Below are 24,031 nucleotides of genomic sequence, written 5' to 3'. Positions count from 1 at the left end.
CTTAAGAAAACCTAAATAATGTCCAAACCATAAGTTATGACTACTAAATGTCATAGTAATTTGCTAGTTTACTACTGCACAATTTTCTCTTTAGAAGTCAGATTAAAAGACCAGAATGCTTTAGCATGTTTTATTGGTTTTGACCCACAATAGACCACGCCTTTTATCTAATGTCGTAAAACCAAGCCCAAAGTCCTATCCACTAGTCACTTGACTCTTTCTGTTAATGTATGGTATTTAAATGCAGGAATCAAATGAAATGCCATAAAACAATTTAAAGAAACGTTACTGTATATAATGAAAACCACAGGTTTTGCAGACTGTTACATGAATAATTAAAGCTTATTTTAAAATATAGTTTACTTTTTTTTTTTTTACCTAAAATGATTCTCTCAAATCATTAAATCAATAAATAAATAATTACAGTTAAATAGAAACTCTTCAAAATAATTATGCCTCTGCTTCAACTTTTATTAAAATATATAAGTTAATTTTTCTTTTTTCTTTTTCCCTTAATTTGTTAGGTCCATATCAGTACTGCAGGGCTTATTGTGACCCCGCCCCCGAGCAGCCCTGTAATAAGTGGCCCTACATTTACATTCCCACCGGATGTCGCATACCAAGCTACTTTAGGAGTAAGTAGTAGCCCTGATTTCTCTCCGCTTTAGCTTAATTAGTAAGCCTTGTTTTTTTATTACTGGCTTATTGCTTAAACCCAGTGGTAAAATAAAGGCCCTACCACGTTTTTCTGTGGAAAGCAGTTGACTTAAAATCTTCCTTTTCTAAAGTAAAACAGTGGCAGGTCTGTTTCTTAATAGCTTTACTATAGGATTCCCCTTTCAAATACTGTATGCTTTTATTTCTTTTTGTACTGGAAGAAGTAGCAGTCACCACTGGGGGTAGGTAACGATAACTTTTTTTTTTTTTACTATCTGCAACGGAATAATAAGTTTAGGCATTCTCTGATCTCCTAAATTAGCATTTCCAACTTTCCTCTCTTCTCTTAGCAACAGAAACTTCTCTGGGAGGAAATCATAGTCTTCTAGGTCTGAAAGAGCTTGACAGGTTTTACATCTTTCTGATCTTTGGGGAAAAAGCAGGCTTAAGATCTTTCTTCTCTGAAGTAGAAGGTCTAACTTAATTTCTTTGTGTTCTGAAGTAAATGCTAACCCTAAATGTCTTAGTGAGAAAACATAAAGTCTCGCCTTTCACCGAGTGAGGAAATGGGAGGCCTGGTATCTTTGAAGTAAGTACCTTCAATGAGTAAGGAGCTAGTATGATCTGAAGCAAGTGACACAGTAATATTCTTTAATTTTGGGAGGGGGTAATAAATTCACATATTTCTTTTATAACTGGATAGAATATCTATCTAATATTTTATATGGCAGTGTAGGGGTTTGGTATCTCCTTTTCTGCCCATCATTGTATGCAGGTCTGAAATACAAATCCAAAGCAAAAGGAGAAATAGAGTGAAGCACCCTGTAAGCCAATAAAAGGTACCTGTACCAGGTTTATGATCTGCAAGTTAAATGCCAGAGAAGCTGGGGCTGTCAGAACTTGAATAACTTCAATCTTTAATTTGTAGAGAAAGCAGTCATGACTCATGCAGATAACAAATTATTCTAGTTGTCATGTTTGCATAATTTTTTATTTACATGTTATTAAGCATGGACAATACATTTTTTCTAAATATATTTATGTATTTACATGGGAAATCTATGGAAATGCAAAAAGAAACTATTTTTATTGCATGCTGCAATGCATGTGTATGTGCAAATAATTGAATATAATCAGTTACAAATATAAACTGAGGCACTTTGTTTTACCTAAAAATACTGTAAAATGTGTTGACTCCAGTATAAATCTAGAGCACAGAATGTGGCCTTCATTGCTAACACTCCAAATAGTAATCAATAGAAATGTCATTCAAATTAATGTGAATGAATACATCTATAATGTTTTACTTTTTAAAACATATATTTAGGAAGAAATTAAAATCATGTGGGCTCAGTATGTATTTCTTTCTTTCTTCATTCCTTTACAGGTTAAAGTATTTTGTACTTTTGAGTTATGATAGGTTATTTGCTCTCAAATGATCTTTTGTGCATTGGTTGGTCAGCAGTCGATAGAGCCTCTAGTAACGAATGTGGCAGACTTGTTTCCAACAGCAAGAGTTTGTTAGACATGAGGACACAGCACCATTTCATTGTGTAAACCAAGATTCTTTTCTGAATGAGGGAATCACGGTTTATGCTTGAGTTTATTTGTAGTGGTCAATCCCACAGGGTCCTTGTTGTTGTTTTTTTTTTTATTTTCTTTCTGCAGCCCTCTCCTAGTGTACCCTACACCTTGATCTCCACCCACCTTCAGACTCTGTCTCATTGGACCTTACGTCTAAATGCAAGAAACAAAAATGGTCTCTACTTTTCCTATAGTAGTCTGCTTCCCAAGGGCACCTCCATTTTATAACATTTTAAAGCTCCTACTTTGCATAGACCAACTGGATAAATGGGTCAAAATGCTTTCCTAGTACAGCTTCCCTGTTGTCTTCCATGCTTTTGGGAAACCTCACTAAATTCAGTCTTGATAGTGCAGAGTTGAAAAGCTTATAAAGATTTGAAAAATGTAGTCAATCTGTAAAATACAGACTGAACCTTGTATGTTCCATCCAATATGGTCACGCAATATATTTATTTGTCTTAATCACATCAAATACAAAAAAGATCTACAGAGACATATTAAATATATTGGAGATTTATTAAGCTGTTAATCAATTTTGCCTAAATAAAAGCTAAATTTCTTTTCAGAAACCAAAATCTAAGATATGCATTTCTGATACAGAACATAACTGTTCCCAAATACAAAGGGTTGCTAATGGTGGGGCTTTGCATTAACCCCTTTAATACCTGCCTAATAATTCATGGGACTTTGTACAAATGCTATTACGGGCCTGTAAGGCCCATATGACAAGAAAATAAATGGCTTGTGTATATAAAGACACGTTAGACAGCCAGATCCCCCCCTTGCTGTTCTGTAGAACTCCATGCCGCATTTTTCTTCTCTGTTAAAAATAGAAGTAGGAAGAAACTAGGAAACAACCAAAGAATGTGCTTGCCAATTGGAATCTTGCACTGCAAGGAGCACAGAAGACAAATTTACATGTCTAGAAAAGCCTGTGGGCGTTAAATTGCCAAGTGAATTATAATACATGCAGATCCAGTTCTGATTATGACACAATATATATTTCTGATTTACCTAATTAGATTGTTTTTTCTCCTGCATGTTTGTGAATCTGTAGAGAAGAATTCAGTCTTTGAGGCAAAAGCTGCCTTTTGTTTCCTCTTGAGTTTTGCCACAGAGACTCCGAAAGCACTATGTGATGTTTTGTGGATTACCAGCTAACAATTGCATCACTGCTTTTCAAAGGCAATCTCGTGCCTTTTACAGATTTTCCACCCTCAGTACTGATACATTTCAAAGGGTGGCAGCATTAATAGACAGAAAAAAAGAAGAGAAGCAAGGAGAAAGTGTGAACAATAGCCTGGCACACATCAAAGGGGTTTGCCTTTAAAATGTGTGGTTTCAGGTAGACTGCTGCTGAATTGGAAGGGTTTGCAGAGCAGTTTCAGGCTGATGACTTAACTCTTTACATAAATAGAGTGTTTATGTATTTTCCACATGCTGTATTTATTGTGTACAGACTGGCTGTATATTAATATATATATATATATATTATATACTGTTTGCTGTTGATTTTTTTTTTTTTGCATCTACAGCAATGAATGATCTATAAAAAAGAACTAGTAACACAAATAATTATGGCCCAAGCTAGTTAAAAATGCAGGGATTTGATCTATTGGCTAAGAGTCATTTATTCCCAACTTAATCTTGAAGAGCATTGTTATATCTTTATTTATCTTCACTTCATCAGCAAACCAGAAGAGAAGATCTAGAAAATCTCCTATACCTTAGCCCAGTTAACACTTAGGATACTAGCGTTAATGTGCAACGTTAGTGGATCTGCAGGGGAAACATCTGCATTTATAAAAATTTTATAGGCCTTTAATCATCATTGGTGTGTATATGAAAAATTATGAAAATCACTTCAGTGAAATGCCAAAAGACTAGTGGGAGTCCCTGAAACATTCAGCAGGTTCAACAACGAGGTGCCTAAAGTTTGCATGTAATCATGTCCCCATATTCAGGCTGTTAGGATGTTATTGACATGGCTCTCAACTTTCCCAAGTGAATTGGTCAATTATTGCAGTAGCTGAAGAACACATTAAAACGCATTGGTTTCTGCATACAAAATATTTTATTGGGTTCACTTTAATAGGTATTTATATTTAGGTGTGGAAACTAGCTCATCTGTCCAGTTGATCTGTACTCAAAAACTGAATATTTGCTATGTTTTGGAGAAGATCTAAAAATTTGTGAGGATGTCTAAGATATATATTTTTTTCTTCCTATAGGATTTGAATCCACCTATTCTTCCTCCTCCACCACTCACTGCTGCTGTTATCGTCTCTACATCATCTGGGGCAACATCTTCTACTGCTGGTCAGAGATTGGCTAGTGGTCCTGCTGAACAAGTTGCACACCTTAGGTCCTCCACCCGACCAAGCGTGTAAGTCCTAATGATAGACCATACTGATCCTAGGAATAAATAAAATTCATGGGCAGTTAAAGGTTTTAGTTTTATTACCCACCCTGGCGGTGATCTCGAGTGTGGCTTGGGGTTCATTTTCAGTACCAAAAGCGGTAGGTGGCATTGTAAAGGACTTACCTGGTACAGACAAGCCCGCAACGTCCGCCCGGCATCTGTGTCCCATTACCTCGCCTCCCCAGCGTGAATATTGGGATGTGTGAGTGGTGCGCTGGGGGTGTGACCAGCTGAGAAATTTAAACAGAATGTACCGCTTTGACATTAAAAATTAATAAAATAATCTGACCGCCAAGGAGGTTAATGTACATTTATAGGCAAACATAAGAACCACAATTTCACAAAAATTCTTGACATCTACCCTAAACTGGTTGTGTTTTCCTTGTAATCCATTTATGAAATAAAGTACCTTTTTTTTTTTTTTGCACAAAATGCTTTAGGAAAGTGTGGTTTCTAGCAGATTCGAGGCCATAAAATTCCGTTTTCTATGCAGTATTACTTATTTATTATTTGATGAGGTGCCTAAATTTTTTTGTTTTGACGTTGCCCTTACTTTTTGGTAAAATGTCTTGTAAATTCTTGGGTTGTCTGCATGTTTGAGATCTCCCTGACATGGTTCAATGATATTGATGTCAGGAGACTGTAATGTTCACTCCAGCCTTATGTTTAGGTTATGTCATATTGGAAGATCCAAGTACCTCCTGTGCACTCCTTCCAGAGAGATCAATTCAAGTCCTTCATTATTTTTGGTGTACCAAAGACACATTTATTTTTCGGGGCACACACATTCTTAAGAAGAAAATTTACTTGGTATACATGTTTCTTGAGGATTAAGCAAGTTTTCTTCAAATCTGCGATAGCTGTTATTTTTCCGAGAAAACAATGTGACAACTTTAATTTCTAAAATGCTACAGAATATGGCGCTAATTGTTTTAAACATAAAAAGTTTTATGTAGCATGCATACTAAAACTTTTCTCTGTGCATGTTTCTAAAGAGAAAATGTTCTTTTTACAGAACTGTTTACTGATTACTTTTTAAGATTCATTCATTCATTTTTGATTTACACTTAAAAATATCATCTTTCCACATAAAGCTTTATATACCTAACAGGACACTTGGGCATTAGCTGTAATGATAGTGTGTGAAGGAAAATGGGCTTTAGTTGGATAGATTATTTAAAAGGGCTGACACATGGAATAAATTGAACACAGTGTGCTACATAATTCTCAAAAAACTTGGACGTGACTTTTGAGAAAAAGCATACATGTTTTACATTGGACGAAATGGAAAGACTGTTGTCTAATACTCTTCTGTGTGTATTGGTTGCATGCAATGGGACCTGTGATCATAAATACCTACATATAAATCTAGCTTATTTAAATTGAATAAAGTATCTGGCAGATTTTTATAGGCTAAAAGCCAGAGGTTTGCAGTTCTAACCTAATACAGCACAATAAAAACTGTAAGTCACCTATCTCATATACCTAATTATATGAGGTAATCATTCAAAAAGTCATTTGTTTCCCTGAAACACATCCAGAAAATTCATCATTGATATATTATCCAAAATTAGACTGTAATCAAAATATACTCAACAACCAACCCCAGCTGCCTTCTCTCTGATTTGTTAGTAACAAGGTTATGCATTGCACACACACACTTTAGATACAAATATTCTCCAACTTGCTCCAAGTTGAATTTCTGATTGTACACGCAAGCCTAGTACACACAATGCTTTGGTGTCACTAAGGCTTAATTGATCTATAAGGACTTTCAAAAATGGGGCATGTGGCTATAACAGGAAGAGGAGGAGAAAACATCTTTTCTACCTGAAGTTTTTGCATGGATCAGTAGATATACAAACTTCTGTTGGATATCACTGATGATCACAGTGTTTTCGCACTCCAGATCTCTATTGCTTAAACATTATACTGGGCTGTATTGGTGTATAGCACTCTTAAAACAACCAGTAGCACTTACGTGCTTGACTTTTAATCATTGTATATCAGAACTCACAGGTAGGTGTTTTGCCAATTGCCATTTTATTTTAAAGTCAGGCTTCAGTTTTAGCCAGCTGCAAAACACAGAAGAAGTCATGTTGAGCAGCCATACTAGTTTCATTCACATCAGTTTTTGCTTTACTCTGAGTGTTGGCTCATTAAGTGATGTTTCCTCAGTCCAGATGTGTGACAGGAATTAAAGATTTCCCAATTACATGCAGTGCTTTTGATTGATTGGCCAAGTAAATAAACATCACTGTAAAATGTGCTTCGCTGCTAAGATTTCATAGGATGAGCAAGACTGAGCGAAAGCCTTTTTGATCCATGTGTTTATCATTACATATTGCAAGCAAACATCAAAGTTTGCACTTGAACAGAAACATTTGGGCTTACAGTGCAAATGATTACAAATGAAAACATTCTGAGTTAAAAATTGAGACTTATTGTGTCTGGGATTTTTACTGCTGGACTGTATGTTTGGTGATGAAAGGCGCACTGTAGGACTTACAAGTATTATTTATAGTTAATAATTCCAGGTGTTCGGCATAGAATCCATATGATACGAACAGTGATTGGAGACGAACCAACGACCCATACCTAGTGATATATAATATTGGTATGCAAATTGTTTCACTTATGGTTAAAAATTAACATGTGCCTGTAATTCAACTTTTCATAAAACGCACTGAAATTCTCATGCTAATAGTCATAATACACTACACTAGAAGGTATTCAAAAGTATTGTAAATCACTATAGTGTTAATTCACCATTTTCAATGTCCAGGAATAGATTGTTTTGAAGGATAAATAATCCGGAGGATAGCTAAGCTAAGCCAGTGTTTACTACTTTTATTGGTCATAATTTCTATTTTGCAGGGGGTTTGTTGGAACTTATTATGGTACTACCTGCCAGTTAACATTTGCTTTGGTTGCCATTAGAACGTCAAAATATTTAAGAATTGGATTATTGAAATGTTTTTTCCATTGCAGGGACCTTTTAGAGTTTCAGGTAAATTCAGTCAGACAAGTGCTCCAACTACACAGTCATTAGCGTTGTGCATGTGTATTTATAAGATTTGTTCATCTTCATCAACTTTAAATCTCTAAATATGTTCAATCTACCTTACTGTAATGAAACAATAGGTCCGTTAAACTTCTAATTTCATGTGAATCTTAATCTAGAATACCAATAAGCACCTTCATGTAAAATAAAAGTCATGTTAGGCAGATCATAGCTAAAAGCTATCTGGATGTTTTGTTGGAGCCTATTGCTCTTATCTTGGATAGTGCTTGATCTCTGAGATGATAAACTCACAGGTAATCCATGACCGCAACTTGATGGATATGGCACACTCAATATGCATCTTTGTTTCTCTTTAGGTATGTTGCCATATATCCATATTTCCCACGTAAAGAAGATGAACTGGAGCTTCGGAAAGGGGAAATGTTTTTGGTATTTGAACGCTGTCAGGATGGCTGGTTTAAAGGAACTTCAATGCACACCAGTAAGATTGGTGTGTTTCCGGGAAACTACGTTGCACCAGTCACAAGGTAAGTCATTAAAATTTCTTCCTCAAAACAGGACCATGGGCTTTGTTCTCCAACATTGAAATTGCAACATCCTAATCTTATCTTGTCACAGTTTTTATTTATTGTGCTGCTTAGACAGTTCATCTGTAGGATCTGAATATTTATCTGCCAATGGAGACTTCTGTTTTGGCCAAGTGGAAAATTTACTTCATTTTGGATATTTTAACTTTTATTTATTCTTGCATATCATGGAGAGAAAGTAGAGAGAAATATCCACAATGTTACAAAGACAAAATAAAAAAAAACTGACTGGATTTAAACTACTCATTTTATGGTTTGCTTTAAAGGAAACAGAATTACACCTATATAACTGCTGTGTTCAGCTGATATTACAAAACCATTATGTTTGGTAATATATCCAAGTCTGTTATGAAAAAAAATATTGGAACATAAATTTTTAATCCGTTTTACAGGGCATTAACGACTGGGACGCAGCCCAAAGTTGTTGTGGCCACAGCAGGAGGAGGCACACAGATGGTGAACATGGTAGCCCCATGTTCAAGCGCAGTCCCTTGCCAGAAGATACAAGGAAATGGATCCGAATTTAACAAATCTGTTAATATTAATGGTGTTTCTACAACAGTCATTCCTGGTACCAATATCCAGACCAGCCCCCAAGCTAAGGTGCTAATGCACATGAGTGGCCAAATGACAGTGAACCAAGCCCGGAATGCTGTCCGAACAGGTAAAAATAAAAATGCTATTATGTTAGGGAAAAAATATAAACTTTTTTTGTACTTCATATTATATATTCATTAAGACATGTCATTAGTAGGCCTTCGGCAAGCTTTAGCCGTTCTTGTCTTGCTGAACCTTTCAGCAGCTTTTAAAATGACAGTTAGCACTTCTGTAATATCTGTGTTGAGTATCTCCACACTAAAGGTTAAAGGAGTTTGAGGCTTTGAAAAAGCTGTTTGAAGCTGATCGGAGCTGTTTTAATTGTTTTGTAAAATCTTGATGTACATATTGCTTTAATACACAATGTGTAAAGCATCTGACTGTACGCTGCAGCTGGACTTAGTTACCCACCAGACACCATATTTTATACAGTAATTTCCCCATCCTGCCAGCATAAAAGGCTGCCATGAATCTGCTCAAGTACTTGAATGAACTAATTACGATCGCAACGTATGATTTATAAAAACAGTGCAGAGAACTTTTGCTTGTTGTTAATGTTTTACTGCATGGGAAATTGTTTCTTTCCTCAACCAATATAAAATGTATAGTTATATTGAGCAAGCACACACTGCTACCTTTATTTCTGACAATTTGCTGTCATCCAAAATCTGCCTGTGTGGCAGAATGACACTCCTCTGTCAGTAGTGACCCTGGAATATCTGGTGTGGTCATAGTTACACCAGACAGTCTGTCAAGTCATAGACATTTTAAAGGTTAACAATAAAATTATTATGTCTTTTGAGTGCACAATGCTTTGGTTGCCTCAGTATTAACACTTAGTTTTTAAGGGTAAAATATAAAGTACACAGGAGGCACTGCTGGCACAGACTGTCTGAAACTGTTTTCTAAATCAAGGTTTCTTAACTAGGATTCTGTGAAACCCTAGGGTTCATCCAGTGGTTGCTAGGGGTTCCTTGAGCAATGAGCAATTTGTTCTTCTCGAGCAGTTTTACTGATACCAATGGTCGTTTTGGCATTCCTCCCACTAGCCAGTATTGTAAGAGGCATTCTTCCCACTGACCATCACACTAATATACTGTTATCTGTGGATATAGTAATAATAGCAGGGGTTCCACAATGAGCTGAAAGTTTTTTTCAGGGGTTCCCCCACCTTAAAAATGTTGAAAAAGACTTCTCTAATTGAAAAACAAGATTGACCTGCAAGTAGAACTGCCTGTTGAAATAAAGAACATCTGCAAATCTGTTTTGGATCAGTGGGTTAGAAGGCACTGCAGCCAGAAACAACCAAATTGGCATTTCAGACAAGCTTGAGCAATTGCAACCTCCATATTTTTTTATTTCTGGTTTCCTTAGCAGCCACTCACACTATTGCACTTTGTTAGAGCACACACATTGAGGTACACTGAGTTAAAGCAGTTCATTTATTTATATCGGCTGCCCAATGCATTAAAACTTGAATGTAGCATTTTTGGCAGCGTGCTTTAACACTATATAGTGCATTTTTAGTAATGTAGTAGCAGTGTTTCTTGTCACTTAAGGATTTAGTTTTGTGACTCACTAAGCACAAAGGTAAAGATGACTTGAAACATGCAGCCTCAAAAACAAGTCAGATGTGGTAACTCCCATATTTGTGTCCTGGCAGGGTCCTTTTTAATAGAGTACTATGAGCTCTCTGTAAGCCAAAGCTTACAGCTTAAAAATGTTTTAACTGTTTACTATTAAGTTTGCTATTGCTAATAGGCTTTATATACTAATGGGATAAGGTATAGGTATGTGTGGGCCTTTTATAGTTGTGTTTGTAATTTTTTAATTTCCCAGCTGGTTTATATTCATGATATCCTGCCAGTTACCAAGCTTATGGTCGTCTGTGCCAAAACGTGGGTCCTGGACTGTGATGTAAACACTTGAAAAAGAACGGTCAATGACATCATTTTCCGTCATTCTCTGGCTAGTTTTGTTTATTTTTATTTTTTTGTGGAATTCGAGAATTCTTTTTATGGCCATTGGTAGAAACTTCAAAGCAGTTTAAAGAAACGCATTACCCAAAGTGAAATTGTCAAATCTGTTTTACTGCTCAAAAGGGAGCTTTAGAGGACTATAAGAATTTCATTTATGGCCAGATACTATACATCTGTTCCTGTGCGTTTACTTCACAGAACTTTTTATTAAACTTCATCGTACAAATTGATGAAACGTTCAAAATATATGTTTTTAGTTCTTGAAATTCCTTTTGCTTTTAGGCTAAGGTTGTTCTAAATATCAAATTTTACTCTTCCGCTAAATATTGCATATTTGAACGGTTATGCAACCAAAGGCAAGAATAAAGCCAGGAAAAATGAGCAATAAAACAAAGCTACGAAAACATTGTTATTTTCTCATTTCTCATACGGTCATTTAAATTTATAGGCCTCACTTGCTGTACCCAAATCAGCCCGAAATGTGGACTATAATAATAAAAGGGAAAATAAACATAGTCATTTCTGGTGCGGGCCTGTAAAAATAAATGTAATTAGATTAGGCAGCTGTTGTTAGGATTGTTCAACGTACACTGAATGAAACTGACAAAAAGGGGAGCTTTTCAAGCTCTGACGCTAGCATTAACTTGTGCACATTACAGTAGGTACAAAATATAGAGTACAAACTGGTATTAGGAATTACATATTCACATAACCCTGACATATTCTCCACAGTTGTGTCTTATGCCCATGGTCGCCAACCAGTGGCCCTCATCATTTCTTGTTTGGTGAAATAAACCTATTATGAGCGAAAAAAAGCAAACAAATATTTTGCATTTCTTTAGTAATACCAAGGAAAATGCAACTAATGATAATGGTAACAATAGTAATACTTAACCGTGAGCTGATCAATAAGTCAGAGCCTCCACGGTCCTTGTCAGGCACCATTGGAAGATCATTATTTTACAAATGTATTTATCTATTTAAAAAATTTCATATTATTAGTTCACAGGATTTAAAATTATGAATTTAGTGGTCCGTGAGGTCCGAAAGTTTGTGACCACTGTCTTATGCTACATACACACATTACATGTTTTTTGTTGCAATGAATGTTTGAGGCTGCTAGTGCCCTTCTTTTACAGTCCCATTTCCCATTTTCAAAGGGTATGATAACAATGAAAACACACTTTTTTTTCTAACTAAACTTGATGGATTTTACAAATAGAGCTTCCTACTTTTTTAGTTATGAGCTGTGGACTTAACTTCATGTGTTTTCAGGTGAACCTATACAAACCTTCACTTTAAAGAGTTTACAGAAGTTTATGTATTGAGATAACAAACTTGCATGCCACAGGCTACTTGGGTTTAGGGATGCAGGACATGTCTGCATGTTATCACTGGGCTAAATAGGTTTGTTTTAGCTAAACTGGAAAATCTCTTTTAAAAGCCCTAGGCTGGGAATATTCTAATCTCCAGAAACTATTGTTCTGCTAATGAGATAATGAGAACAGGTGATTAATTCTCACAGTTGTAGAAGATTCATTCTACATTCACTCTTCTGTGTCCTAGTTCATTTTTATGCATCTTTGGTGTGGTTTTAGTAGAACACACCGTATAAAGGATGGATGTTAACACATGTCAAACATGTCTAGATCATCTACAACTGCATGAAAAACACAGAGGTGGTAATAATACTTAAAATGCCCTGGGCTCAGCTGACCGAGCCTTAGAACACTGCTTCTTTTGTAATTCATTTGATAAACAGAATTCTCTCTATCATGTCAGTATGACTGTTTATTAAAAAGTTTTTTTTCTTACATGTATTTAACTATGTTTACCATATAATGTTCAGCTTCACTTATTTCTATTCTTCTTAATTCACTTTCTAGTTACTATACCCGTTTGAGTTCTGTGTAAAAAGTGTAGTTGAAATGAATCTCCAAATATCTTTTAATTAGTGGTAAAATTAAAAAAAAGTACTACATGTATTCATATTGTTACTTTCTGCCATCAGCCCTGAATTTTTTTTTTTTTACTAGTTCTGCTGTATAATGCTAAACTGACTGGAAGAATTATAGGTCAGTCAGATTAGCAGAAATGATTCACTCATCTTTTAATGTCTATGCTGAACAGTATGTCCCAAGCTCAAAAATTTTGCTATGGTGACTAATTGTGTTCAGATGCATAGAGATAAGTGGATCAATTCCTCATATGCCAAGTTAAAGCGCAACCCCTGCAAGACTCACCTGTCCCTATTCCCACACAGGGCAATGCCATTTTCTCCTTTGTTATTGTCCTGTTGACAAACGTCAGCCTTTTTGATTGGCTGGGCTGAGATGATGTAACTCCTATTGTTATTTACTTATCTATTTTACATAGAGCTGCATAGATCTGCAGTAATCACAATTACCACCAGAATGTGAGATATAACTAGTAAGTAAAGCTGCGTACACACTTGCAATTTTTGTTGTTGGAAAGGATCTTTCACGATCCTTTCCAACGACAAGGGAGTGCACGATGCATGAACGATGCTGTACATACAGCACCGTTCATGCTCTATGGAGAGGGGAGGGGGAGAGCGACGGAGCGGCACCCTGCTGCGCGCTCTCCCCTTCCCTTTCATTAGGATCGGTTGTCGTCCATCGTCTGTGGATCCAGCAGGACGGTCGTTCGGACGATGGACGACACCGACTGTACACACGGCAGATTTTCGCCCGATATTTGGCCGATGCCGATTATCGGGCGATAAAAATCTGCCGTGTGTACGTAGCTTAAGAGTAATATACAAATGAGACTAACATGGCTCCTCCCACAGATAAAAACACCACAAATGCTAATTATTTGTAAAATAAAGTGTAAAATAAAACAAAATCAAATGTTAACACCGTTGTTTCAATATTAACAATATATGTAATAAATAATGAGGATGTAAAAGTTTGCCTTTTAAGTAAAAAATAAATTATTTTATTTAACAAATTAATCCATTGGAATTTAATAATAACAAAATGTATGTCTAATGCCTGTTAGTGCTCATCAACTTCTTTCTCTGTTTTAACAGCCGCTGCCCATAATCAGGAGCGACCGACAGCTGCAGTTACTCCTATCCAGGCTCAAAATGCCTCTTCCCTTATGCAGGGACCATCTGGCAATACCCACCAAGGTTCTCCTGCCCAAATTCAGCCACAGCTTTCAAGTTCAGCTGCATACATCAATGCTGCCATGAATCTCAATAGATCAAATGTGCCAATGGCTGCCAACTCTAGTGGTAGCAGTGGGACCTCTGTGGAGGCAGATGGAAGCTGGAAGCCTGGCTCTGCAGCCACTGGAAGCTCTTCATCTCCTGATAGTGTTTCAGCAACTTCAAGTTCTGCTGCTGCTAGTAAGCAAGACAAGGACATCAAGGTAACAAAAAAAAACACTGATAGCCTTTTAATATTATTCCTGATTTGATACCTAATGTCCTGAGTGTCTAAAGAACAAATTACCCATTCAGACTGAAATAAAATATAGAAAGATATGCCAGTTCACCTCCCCTAATGTAGGTGGGGCCGCATACCCTGATAAATATGAGTATTTCAAAAAATAAGAGTATTAAAAAACTAGACAGTAAATCCCTCATCAACAAAAAAAGAAAACAGAAATGAAATATCGTGTGCTGACATGTTTCGTGGGACTTGGTGAAGAATATTTGCATACAATAATATTACATATACACAGGGTTATGTTCAAGGTAAAACAATAACATATACCAAAAATCATCAAATCTGGTCTGAATGGTACATTAATAATGATTAGTTCTGCATCATATGAACAGTTTTTACAAGTCATTATGGATGGAAAATATGGTCCTGGAGATGTTGATACTTATTATTGAATTATTACAGTGATGTGAATCTATGTATGTTGTAAAATATTAGTCACAACTTATGTTCATGGTGAATATAACAATATATAGGCTCCTAAAAACAATTGGTACTTTCTTGAAGCAAATGTTGATCATTGTAAGAGGGATGTCTTAAAAGTGGGAAAGATCATGACACCACGTTGTATCTAAAACATGGAGAAATGTGGAAGGGAAGGGGAAAAGGGAGGATAAGGAGGGCTAGGGAGGATAAAGATTGTTGAGTGTTATTGGTCAAATATCTATGAAGTATATATAGAGTCATATGGTATGGTAAGAGTTGTATTACATATATATTATAATGATAGGATAATAAATAATGTTAACATAATGAGGTAAAGAAAGAAAATAAATAAATATTATTGTTCAGTGGTTTGTTTTATTATATCTAAGGATTGTGGTATTTGGGAAATGTGATGATAGTTGGATACTGTAAAGCATCAAGAGCGCTTACAATGAACAGATTAAATTTAAGAAATAAATCACTAGGAAGCGAATAATCATTAAAAATATGTTGGACAAAGATACCTGGATCTAGACACGCAGAGGCCTGGGGATGCAGAGTGAAAACACTTGCAGACTGCAGGGATCGCTGAGAGTGTAGTGTGGGCGTGCAGGAAAGTAGTAATGCCGGCAGGCCATCCTTATATGGAAAGCCGGCAGCAATAGGTGAGATAACGGCACATGCACCGTAAGATAGTGAGTACAACTATGGATAGATTTTTATAGATTCTGTTCTAGTGATAGTGTCATAACGTGGCTGGATGTAAAAAGAAACCTACAGCAGAGACCCCAACATCATGAAAATCTAACCAAAGTCCCAAACTTTTCCCTACCCTATGAATAAAACATTGTAGCTGCCATTGTGTGCCATTTATATAGGTTTCCTCTCACAAGTCTAAGGCTATGTACACACGTTCAATAATTGTCGTTGGAAAGGATCTTTCATGATCCTTTTCAAGGACTGACAACCGCACGATGCATGAACGAGTAATGTACATATAACTCCATTCTGCTCTATGGAGGGGGGGAGAACGACAGAGCGGCACCCTGCTGCGCGCTCTTCCCCTTCACTTCCATTACAATTGTTCGTCGTCCGTGGATCCGCCAGAACGGTCGTTTGGACGATGGACGACAAGCCCTATACACATGCAAGGTTTATATTATTGTCCAAAAAAAATGTTGGCTTTCAATCCTTGCTGCTTAGAAGAAGAGAAGTAATAGGGGGGAGGGTGACCCATGATTTTGGAGAGAAAATTGTATGAACATTATAAAATAGAATAAAAAAGGATTTTTCTTTTTATGTGAATACAAAAAGGACAGCATTTTCTACTCATACATGAATTAGATTTATAAATTATCATGTTATCACTGCACATGAAGAATGACAATATAGCATTGATACACTTGGCAGTGACAGGGCTGCAGGATAAAATATTTCCTATGTCCTCCATCTATGTGAGCCACATGGTAAAATTCTTTGCTGCATATTTTATTTTTAGGTTTAAACAGTCTTTTCCTGGGTCGCCTTTCCATAAATTAATTATAATTGAATAAATGGCCCATTTAAATTACATGCTCGCAGGACTTTTTTTTATTATTGGGACTAAGCTTAACTTCATTGCAAAATCTTTTTGTCAGAGTAACTGAGCACATGGTAAAATAACAGGTACCAAACGTGTGGCGGGCATGTGGTAGGATAAAAGCTCCACGGTCTTCTTAGGTTTTTCTTCTGTTTTAAGAAATTTACAAGTATGTGAGAGAATTGAAGAAACCATTCTAACTTTCTCAATTTTATATGAATAGTAACCAACATTTGTCTGCACAGTAGGCTGTTCTGTGTCTAGGTAATAAGTTCAATCCAAATTGGATCTCTATGGACACAATTCATCCACACTGGGGCAGGGAACCAGTCTTGTTTTGGATTTTGCAGTGTAACAAAACATGCATTGTGATGCATTTGGCAATAAATCACTTTTTTAGCATTGGTTTTTTTATATTAGTTGGACAAACCTAAAAAAATTGTCTTTAACTATTGTTTCTCTGATATTTGTTTCTAAAGAAAAGGATTTCTGTTTAAATAAAACTTGTTAATATTCCATTGGACTCCTTCAGTTGGTATTGGCCCTTATTATGAATTGACTGGATTGTCCCACATAAATTTGACTGCTATAGCACAGAAAGAGGTTCTTTTATTTATTTTCATTTACTGCTGTCAAAATCAGGCCCACCATATTCTGACATGCAGCAAACTGGTATATGGTATACTCCTGTCTGTTTCTCTGCCTACCGCATGGTTCCCTATACTGGTACAGCTGAAATATTCCTTTTCTCATTTACTACAACAAGTAGTACATGGCATGATTTGCTGTACAGTACAAAGGGGGGGGGGGGATTTTGTTTTAGAGAAGTTCATCATTTGTGTTTGAACATGTTGACTTGCATGAACAAGCAATTCTCCAAACTAATGTTTATGTTCAAACGTAGCAATTATGCTGAACAAGACATGGGATCTGTCTGTTTATGCTTTGTTATTAGACAGTACTTCTGTGGATAAAAATGAGTTACAGCCAAAAGTATATAATAGCTTCTACAGTACACAGCGGGTTTTCTTTTTTTTCCTGTATTTTTGAATGTAAAATGTATTTTCAAGAGAGAGATGAAAGTCATTGAGTTTTCCATCTTATACTAGGAGGTCGGTAGAAACAATTTAGGTTGTTCCCTCCCCCCGCATATAACAAGTAGATTATGGGTTCATACTAGCCAAACATGAAAATGTGCCATTAGAAACAAAGACACAGGCGACACAAGACTGTCTAGATAGAGTCCTCAATTTTTACATTGGCCACAGTTCTGTACATCAAATTTTTGAATTCCCTAAAGTTGTATAATTTCAAGCCTATTCTTTTGGAACTGAATAGCTAGAAACTAAATCCAGCTACCAAGTCTCCTCCAGGACATACCATTTTTGTTATTTTGTCCTGAACTTCAGTTTGTTGTTCATGTTTTTTTGAAGAAGCTAGTGATGAATGGTAATGGAGGGAGAAAGATTGTAACCTGTTTTCATACGTTTATGCTGTGATCCTGCAGGGAGATTTCTTTAACTTCCTGTCTTAGGTACTTGGACAGGAAATGGATAAAATATCACATGCAGCCATAAAATAGTAATAGTTTTTGTAGACTTCTACTTTAAAGCACAGTGTTTGTGCAGTAATTTTGAGATCTTTTCAGCAGGGTCATGGTAGGTATAGTTTAAGCTTCACTACGGCTGGGAGGGCAGATATGCTGTTCTCATTATCAGCTCACAGATGGATGTGCTGTTCAAAAATGTAGCAGATTTTATTTAAAGTTTGGTATCTGGAATATCACAATTTACTGATTTAGATCATACTATGACATATTGATGTCTACACAATAGGCTGTTAAGTGTTGAGTTCAGGTAACCCATAAACAAAAAAATAATAGAAAAATAGAACTGAAACACTTCTTAACCTCAAATTGATAATGACAAAGTGACAAAACCATAAATTATAATTTAATCTAATATAACTTAATCCACAGCCCAAGTTCAACCAAAGGCCACAAAGAGTGATTTTTATTTATACACTTTTCTTCAGCAATTTGAAGTAGATTTTTTTTCTACTAGTGTTACATGTTATGGGTTCTATGGGCTCCATGGATTTCTGGCTCTTTGTTTCTCTGAACATAAGGGGCTTGAAATTGTCCTACTGATGCAATAGAAAAAAGAAATTTAGATTCCCTAGGCAAAACTGTGGAATTCCCAGAGGCAACTGTGCTCTTACCTCTAGGAGACTGTGCAGAAAAAATAAAAGCTTATAGTTCCTCACCTAGCCTTGCCTGCCATGCCTTCATCATCTAATCCCGGTGCTTCAAGATTCTTTATTCAGTGTGTCGTACGTCTAAAATGTAATTTGAATGGGCTGCATTATTACAATGAACCTAGTAAAATACTTGCTTGTTAATGTTTAGTACTGCTAGTTTGTAGTAGAACAGGAACTCTTCTTTGTAAAGAGAGAAATTTATAAATGTATTGTCCATATTCTGATATGGGCTAATCATATTTTATTTATTACAGAAAGAGAAAACTGGCTTGCTAAAGTTGTTATCAGTTGCATCCACAAAAAGAAAGCCTCGAGCATCTCCACCTCACTCTCCTACACTAGAACTGGAACAAACTACACCAGGGACCACTTTGGAAGGAGCGGTTGGTCCTGACATTTTAAGCAACACTCTTAGAGTCCCGTCTGGAACTGTTGATGGGGAAGCTGCCAATGCACTGGCACAGGAGAATCGCAAGCCTAATTTGGTGGATCCTAATGTTCCTATAGCACCTCCACCAAGGCAGCCTTGCTCATCACTGGGCCCTGTACTAAACGACTCTCGACCTGTGGTCTGTGAAAGGTAATCTAATTAGGGTCATCTATACCTAAAATAAAATATTACAAAATAAGTGCATAGCATGCCAAGGAAGAAAGTAGTGGTAAACAGATCAGTCCCTGTACATTTAGCCAGTTATTACAGTTAGCCTGGTTATTTTAGCTTTGCACCATCTGGCATTCTAAACGATATACCCATGACCTATCAACTAAGAACCCCAATTACTGTCTAAATTCTTTACACTGGGCATAGGAACAGGGCCCTACCCATCCTTACCACCTAGCTGTTTTCTAGCTGATCAGCCACTGATTGGTGATGTTAACATTTTGAGCTCCAAGGCTATGTACACAAGTCTGATATTTCTCGTCTGATATAAGCCTCTGGCATGATCCAGCCTGGCAGGTCCACGAATGATGGAAGATGAATGACCACAATGTAAGTGAAGGGAGGACAGCACAGCAGGGTGCAGCTCACCCATTCTCCTCTCTCCATAGAACAGAACGGCTCTGTATGTACAGCACTCGTTCATTCATGTTTCAGTCTTTTGTTGTTGGAATATATCGTGAAATATTGTTTCCAATGAAAAAATCTAACGTGTGTACGTAGCCTTAGTGTTGTTGGTATTTTATTTATTTCTTTTTGCAGCAAAAAATTCCATAAAAAATTGGGTATTTGCAATCAGCAGCTTCTTGTTCTGTCAATCCATTAATGATATTTCATGGCAAAGATGTGAGACTTACATATTATTTCTTTTCTAGATACAGAGTGGTAGTGTCATACCCACCCCAGAGTGAGGCTGAACTTGAGCTCAAGGAAGGGGACATTGTATTTGTGCACAAGAAACGTGAAGATGGCTGGTATAAAGGCACACTACAGCGCAACGGCAAAACTGGCTTATTTCCAGGCAGCTTTGTGGAGAACATTTAACTCTTTGTTGTAGCGATCATTAAATAAGCACAAATCCCTGAAAACTGGCATGACACAGCTCTTCTGGCTATTATCATTCCTTTCTTAGTGCTAACCTTCACCTGGCATCACAGGAGGTATCTGAGACCTCTAAGGCAAAGCCACAAGCTGGAATGGACTGGATGTCATTTCCCGGTATCTTTTTGCCCCTAGACTTTCTTTGTCCATGTCATTTGTGCCTTGTACTGTTAATTTTTCCCCCCTACCCTAACAGCAAATAAACCAATGTTTACAAGGCATTAGCTAATAATTTATTTGATTCCTTTCCGTTTTGTACAATTTTTTTTTTTTAGATTAAAAACATCTTTTGAAATTATAAATTTAACATTTTATTAATTTATGAAATGGCACAGAAACGGGAAGCTGGATTCCTTTCTCGCAAACTGTCCTAGATATATTGACTTCACTGTAGCCTTTTATTGTACTGTTGTTTTTATGGGTGGAATATTTTTTTTTTTTAACATGGTAATGTCAAATTTATTAGGAAAAGCACCAGAGGAGCAGTAAAGTAACTGTTTATCATTTGTAGAGTACTTACTATAGATTTATGTAGTTTTTTTTTTTTGTTTTTTTTAATCTGTAATAAAACTTGTCCAGGTCATATTAGTGATGGTCAAACCTTTAATTAGTATGCAGAAACTATGAGGGGAACAAATAATGGGCTCAGCAATATAAAGATTGCCTCACATTACAAGCAGGAAATATTATTCTTTAAAATTCACCGCAATGATATTAAAATAATATAGAGATAACAATTGTCTTGTCATCCATCATCAGATCAAACATATATAATAATGTATTACAGATGACCTTTGAATTTGTTCTCACAGGAGAGCAATTTCTAATAAAGTTTTGTTACCTTGATACCTATGAAAGGAATTAATTGGTGGAGTGTACTGAGTTGAGTATAGGTTATTAGTTATCTATGTATTCCTATTTTGGTGGAGGTGCAGGCTATTGCTTTCTCTTTGATTTTTTTATTTTACCAGGTAGCTTTTTTGTAACTGCCCTGTGGGGTAACATGCTAAGCAAATGCAGACCATTATTGAAAAATTGCTAAATTAAACTCTGCAGGATGGAGGCCACATCAATGTGTCTAATTAAACAATGGACAAAAATATGCCCCATTTATTTCCCATATTTCTCTTAAGTCTGTGCAAACTCCCATACCTGATGGTCAACCCTATGCAAATTCTGACCTATTCAAAGCTGCATAGAAGCCCAAATAACCAGCAGTACCAGGGGGGCAAAGTATAGGGTATCTTCTGACATGTTGGTATTCCCAATATTGTAAGAGGAGATCATATACATTTTCTGAAGGTTTTCATTAGGGACCCATTCACACTACAGCTCTTTAGTCAAGCTTTATCACATCTTATACTGAACCTAAAGCATATGGAAAGTTTTCTACAATTGTTTTCAGTAGTTCATTTCTCATTCATATGGTTGTGTGGTTCATTTTTTTTATCATTCTTTCTTGTATAATAGGTGCAGTTTGCATTAACTGTATCTTCTATAGAGATAAATAGAAAATACACTATACATAACTTTTAATGTTACACACACACACACACACACACAAAAAGCATGTGAACCCTGCTATGCATAAAAAAGGCTTTAAAATTGAGCTCCACCCTTTACCTTGCACAATTGTACAGGCTTTTCTCCTGTACTGAAGTTGTCTACTATGATTTCATGGCACACAGTAAGCTTCTTACAGTATTCCTTAAAAGCTGCAGCAGGTCATATAAAGCCTGCCTGGTTTCCTGGCTGAAACAAACTTTTATGCTGTCAGTATTGATCAGAATAACTTGGCACCTACTTTAGCAGCAGAACTGCAGCCCCCTTGACACTATGAGCAGATACCTCTAGGTGTCTCCAAATGTAAACTTATTACCAATTCAGGTTACATTGTTCATTTAAAATTGTATCATCCTCATCCTGCTACCAATACTTCCCCATGTATATGATGTACACCCACCTGGCAATTCACATTGTCTAAAAGAAACATGATGCATTAGGCTAGACTTCCTTCTCCCATTACTCTTTAGTCCAGTTTAGATGCTCATATGGTTATTATAGGGCTTTTTTGAAGTGAACTGGATCAGCATGGGCACTCTGACTGAACTGCAGCTACACCGCCCAATATTCTGCAAGCTGCAATGCACTTTGTGTTCTGACACCTTTCTCTCTTTTGGCCAGCAATATTTTTTTTTATCAATTGTGGTATAGTAGCTTATCTCTGGGATTGGACTAGATGGGTTACTTTCCACCACCCCATGATCATAGATAATTTTGGTCACACATTACCCTGTGGCTGGTTAAAGGGTTGTCCATATTTTTGGCAGGTACTAAACACTAAATTCCACAGTGGTTTCACAACCCTACAAAGGTCTTTTCTTTTATAGACACTTTTTTGCATAGTCTAATCCAGTGTTTTTCAACCTTTTTTGAGCCAAGGCACATTTTTTACACTGAAAAAATCCTGCGGCACACCACAAATCAAAAATGTTACAAAATTACACTCTATAGCCCATTCTCTTGTTTCTAAGAATAAACAAGGCAATTAAGCTACCTACTGCCACCCACTGACATGGAAGAGTATTACATTACTCTGTAAGTCACTACAGCACAGACACTCGACAATGGTAATTGGATAATTTCCCACGGCACACCTGAAGATCTCTCTCGGCACACTAGTGTGGTTGAAAATCACTGGTCTTGTCATCACAATCTGGCCCTTGTAAAAGTTGTTCAGATTCCTATGTTTGCCCATTTTTTCGGCTTCCTACTGATCTGATATAACGGTTCATGTGTTGCCTAAATCCCACTCCTTGACAAGTGCCAAGTCTATTGTAACTAGATCATCAATGATATTCACTTTACCTGTCAGTGGTTTTGATGTTTTAGCAGATGAGTAAACATAGGTGTGTATATGTGCCAAAACTGACCTCCTTTGTTATCTGAACAAAAATGGCCACCTATTTCTTGCATCACCAGATCTTTTATTTGCTACACTGTTTAGTTTATGTTGAGGAAAAACAGTATGATAGATTGTTTCATTTCATGGGTCTTTGTTAAAAATTGTATTTATGTAAATGCTGATAAAATAAAGCAAAACTCAAAGCATTTTCAATTTAGGGTTTTCATGGGAGATTTTTTTTTGTGACTAAAGTACTGTGGCTCTGTAGTTCGAGGTATTATTTATGATACCTAAATAATTAGTATTTACCCTCAATTCTTTCTTGTATCACATGCATGTTACTGGAGAGGACTAAGTCAAAAACATTTCATATGGTATAAACATTGCAGATTTAGAAAGTCCTAAAATAAAATAAAATTGGAGTATTGAAATATAATGAGTTTCAATGATTTTAACAACTGGAAAGTATATCCATTTACATACAGCATTTTAATATGTTGTCAACTTGTTCTGCCAAATAGAATTACTAGTAGTGGATGTATTTGTTTTTCTGTCTTAGCTTGATATGACCAAACAATTCTTGTAATCTCTATGGCAGACTACATGGATTTAGATGGAAGCAGTTTAATTTTCTCAAGACGTAACTGCAAACTTTCACATTTAAGAAAATCAATATGTCTCATATTTCATGTAACATCAACAATTTATATATATATATATATATATATATATATATATATATATATATATATATATATATATATATATATATATTGAGCCCTGCCTACAGTTAGTAGCAAAATCTGTTTGTGGGCTATATATGAATATTAATTTATTTTTTTTAAGGTAAACCAGAATTTGGTTAATTTAAAATGCCATAAAAGACATGAGTGGCTCACGTCAGTAAAAAAAGAGGTAACAACAGCTATGATTAGGAGCAGGTCTCTGCTGTTCTTGTAAAGCTTTGGTTTGCCACTATCCCTCCAACCTTTGAG

The 24,031-nt window shown here is 36.2% G+C and overlaps 1 protein-coding gene across 2 annotated transcripts in view; it reads left to right on the top strand.

Moving 5' to 3' along the window:
- The window catches only part of SH3RF1 (SH3 domain containing ring finger 1), a 94,906-nt gene extending 71,657 nt beyond the window's left edge, over positions 1-23,249 (top strand). The window contains exons 6-12 of one of the 2 annotated variants that reach the window (XM_072406035.1): positions 525-635; positions 4,473-4,627; positions 8,045-8,215; positions 8,668-8,939; positions 13,907-14,250; positions 18,846-19,171; positions 19,906-23,249. In XM_072406035.1, the coding sequence (XP_072262136.1) occupies positions 525-635; positions 4,473-4,627; positions 8,045-8,215; positions 8,668-8,939; positions 13,907-14,250; positions 18,846-19,171; positions 19,906-20,074 (1,548 nt within the window). In that variant the 3' untranslated portion in view covers positions 20,075-23,249. The remainder of the gene's footprint in view (positions 1-524; positions 636-4,472; positions 4,628-8,044; positions 8,216-8,667; positions 8,940-13,906; positions 14,251-18,845; positions 19,172-19,905) is intronic. The other variant, XM_072406036.1, reaches the window with a different exon arrangement.
- The last annotated feature ends 782 nt before the right edge of the window (positions 23,250-24,031 follow it).

Source organism: Pyxicephalus adspersus, chromosome 3, assembly GCF_032062135.1.
Source record: "Pyxicephalus adspersus chromosome 3, UCB_Pads_2.0, whole genome shotgun sequence".
NCBI classification, from domain to species: domain Eukaryota; kingdom Metazoa; phylum Chordata; class Amphibia; order Anura; family Pyxicephalidae; genus Pyxicephalus; species Pyxicephalus adspersus.
The sequence above is the reverse complement of the archived record's forward strand: the minus strand, read 5'-3'. Positions and strand labels throughout refer to the sequence as shown.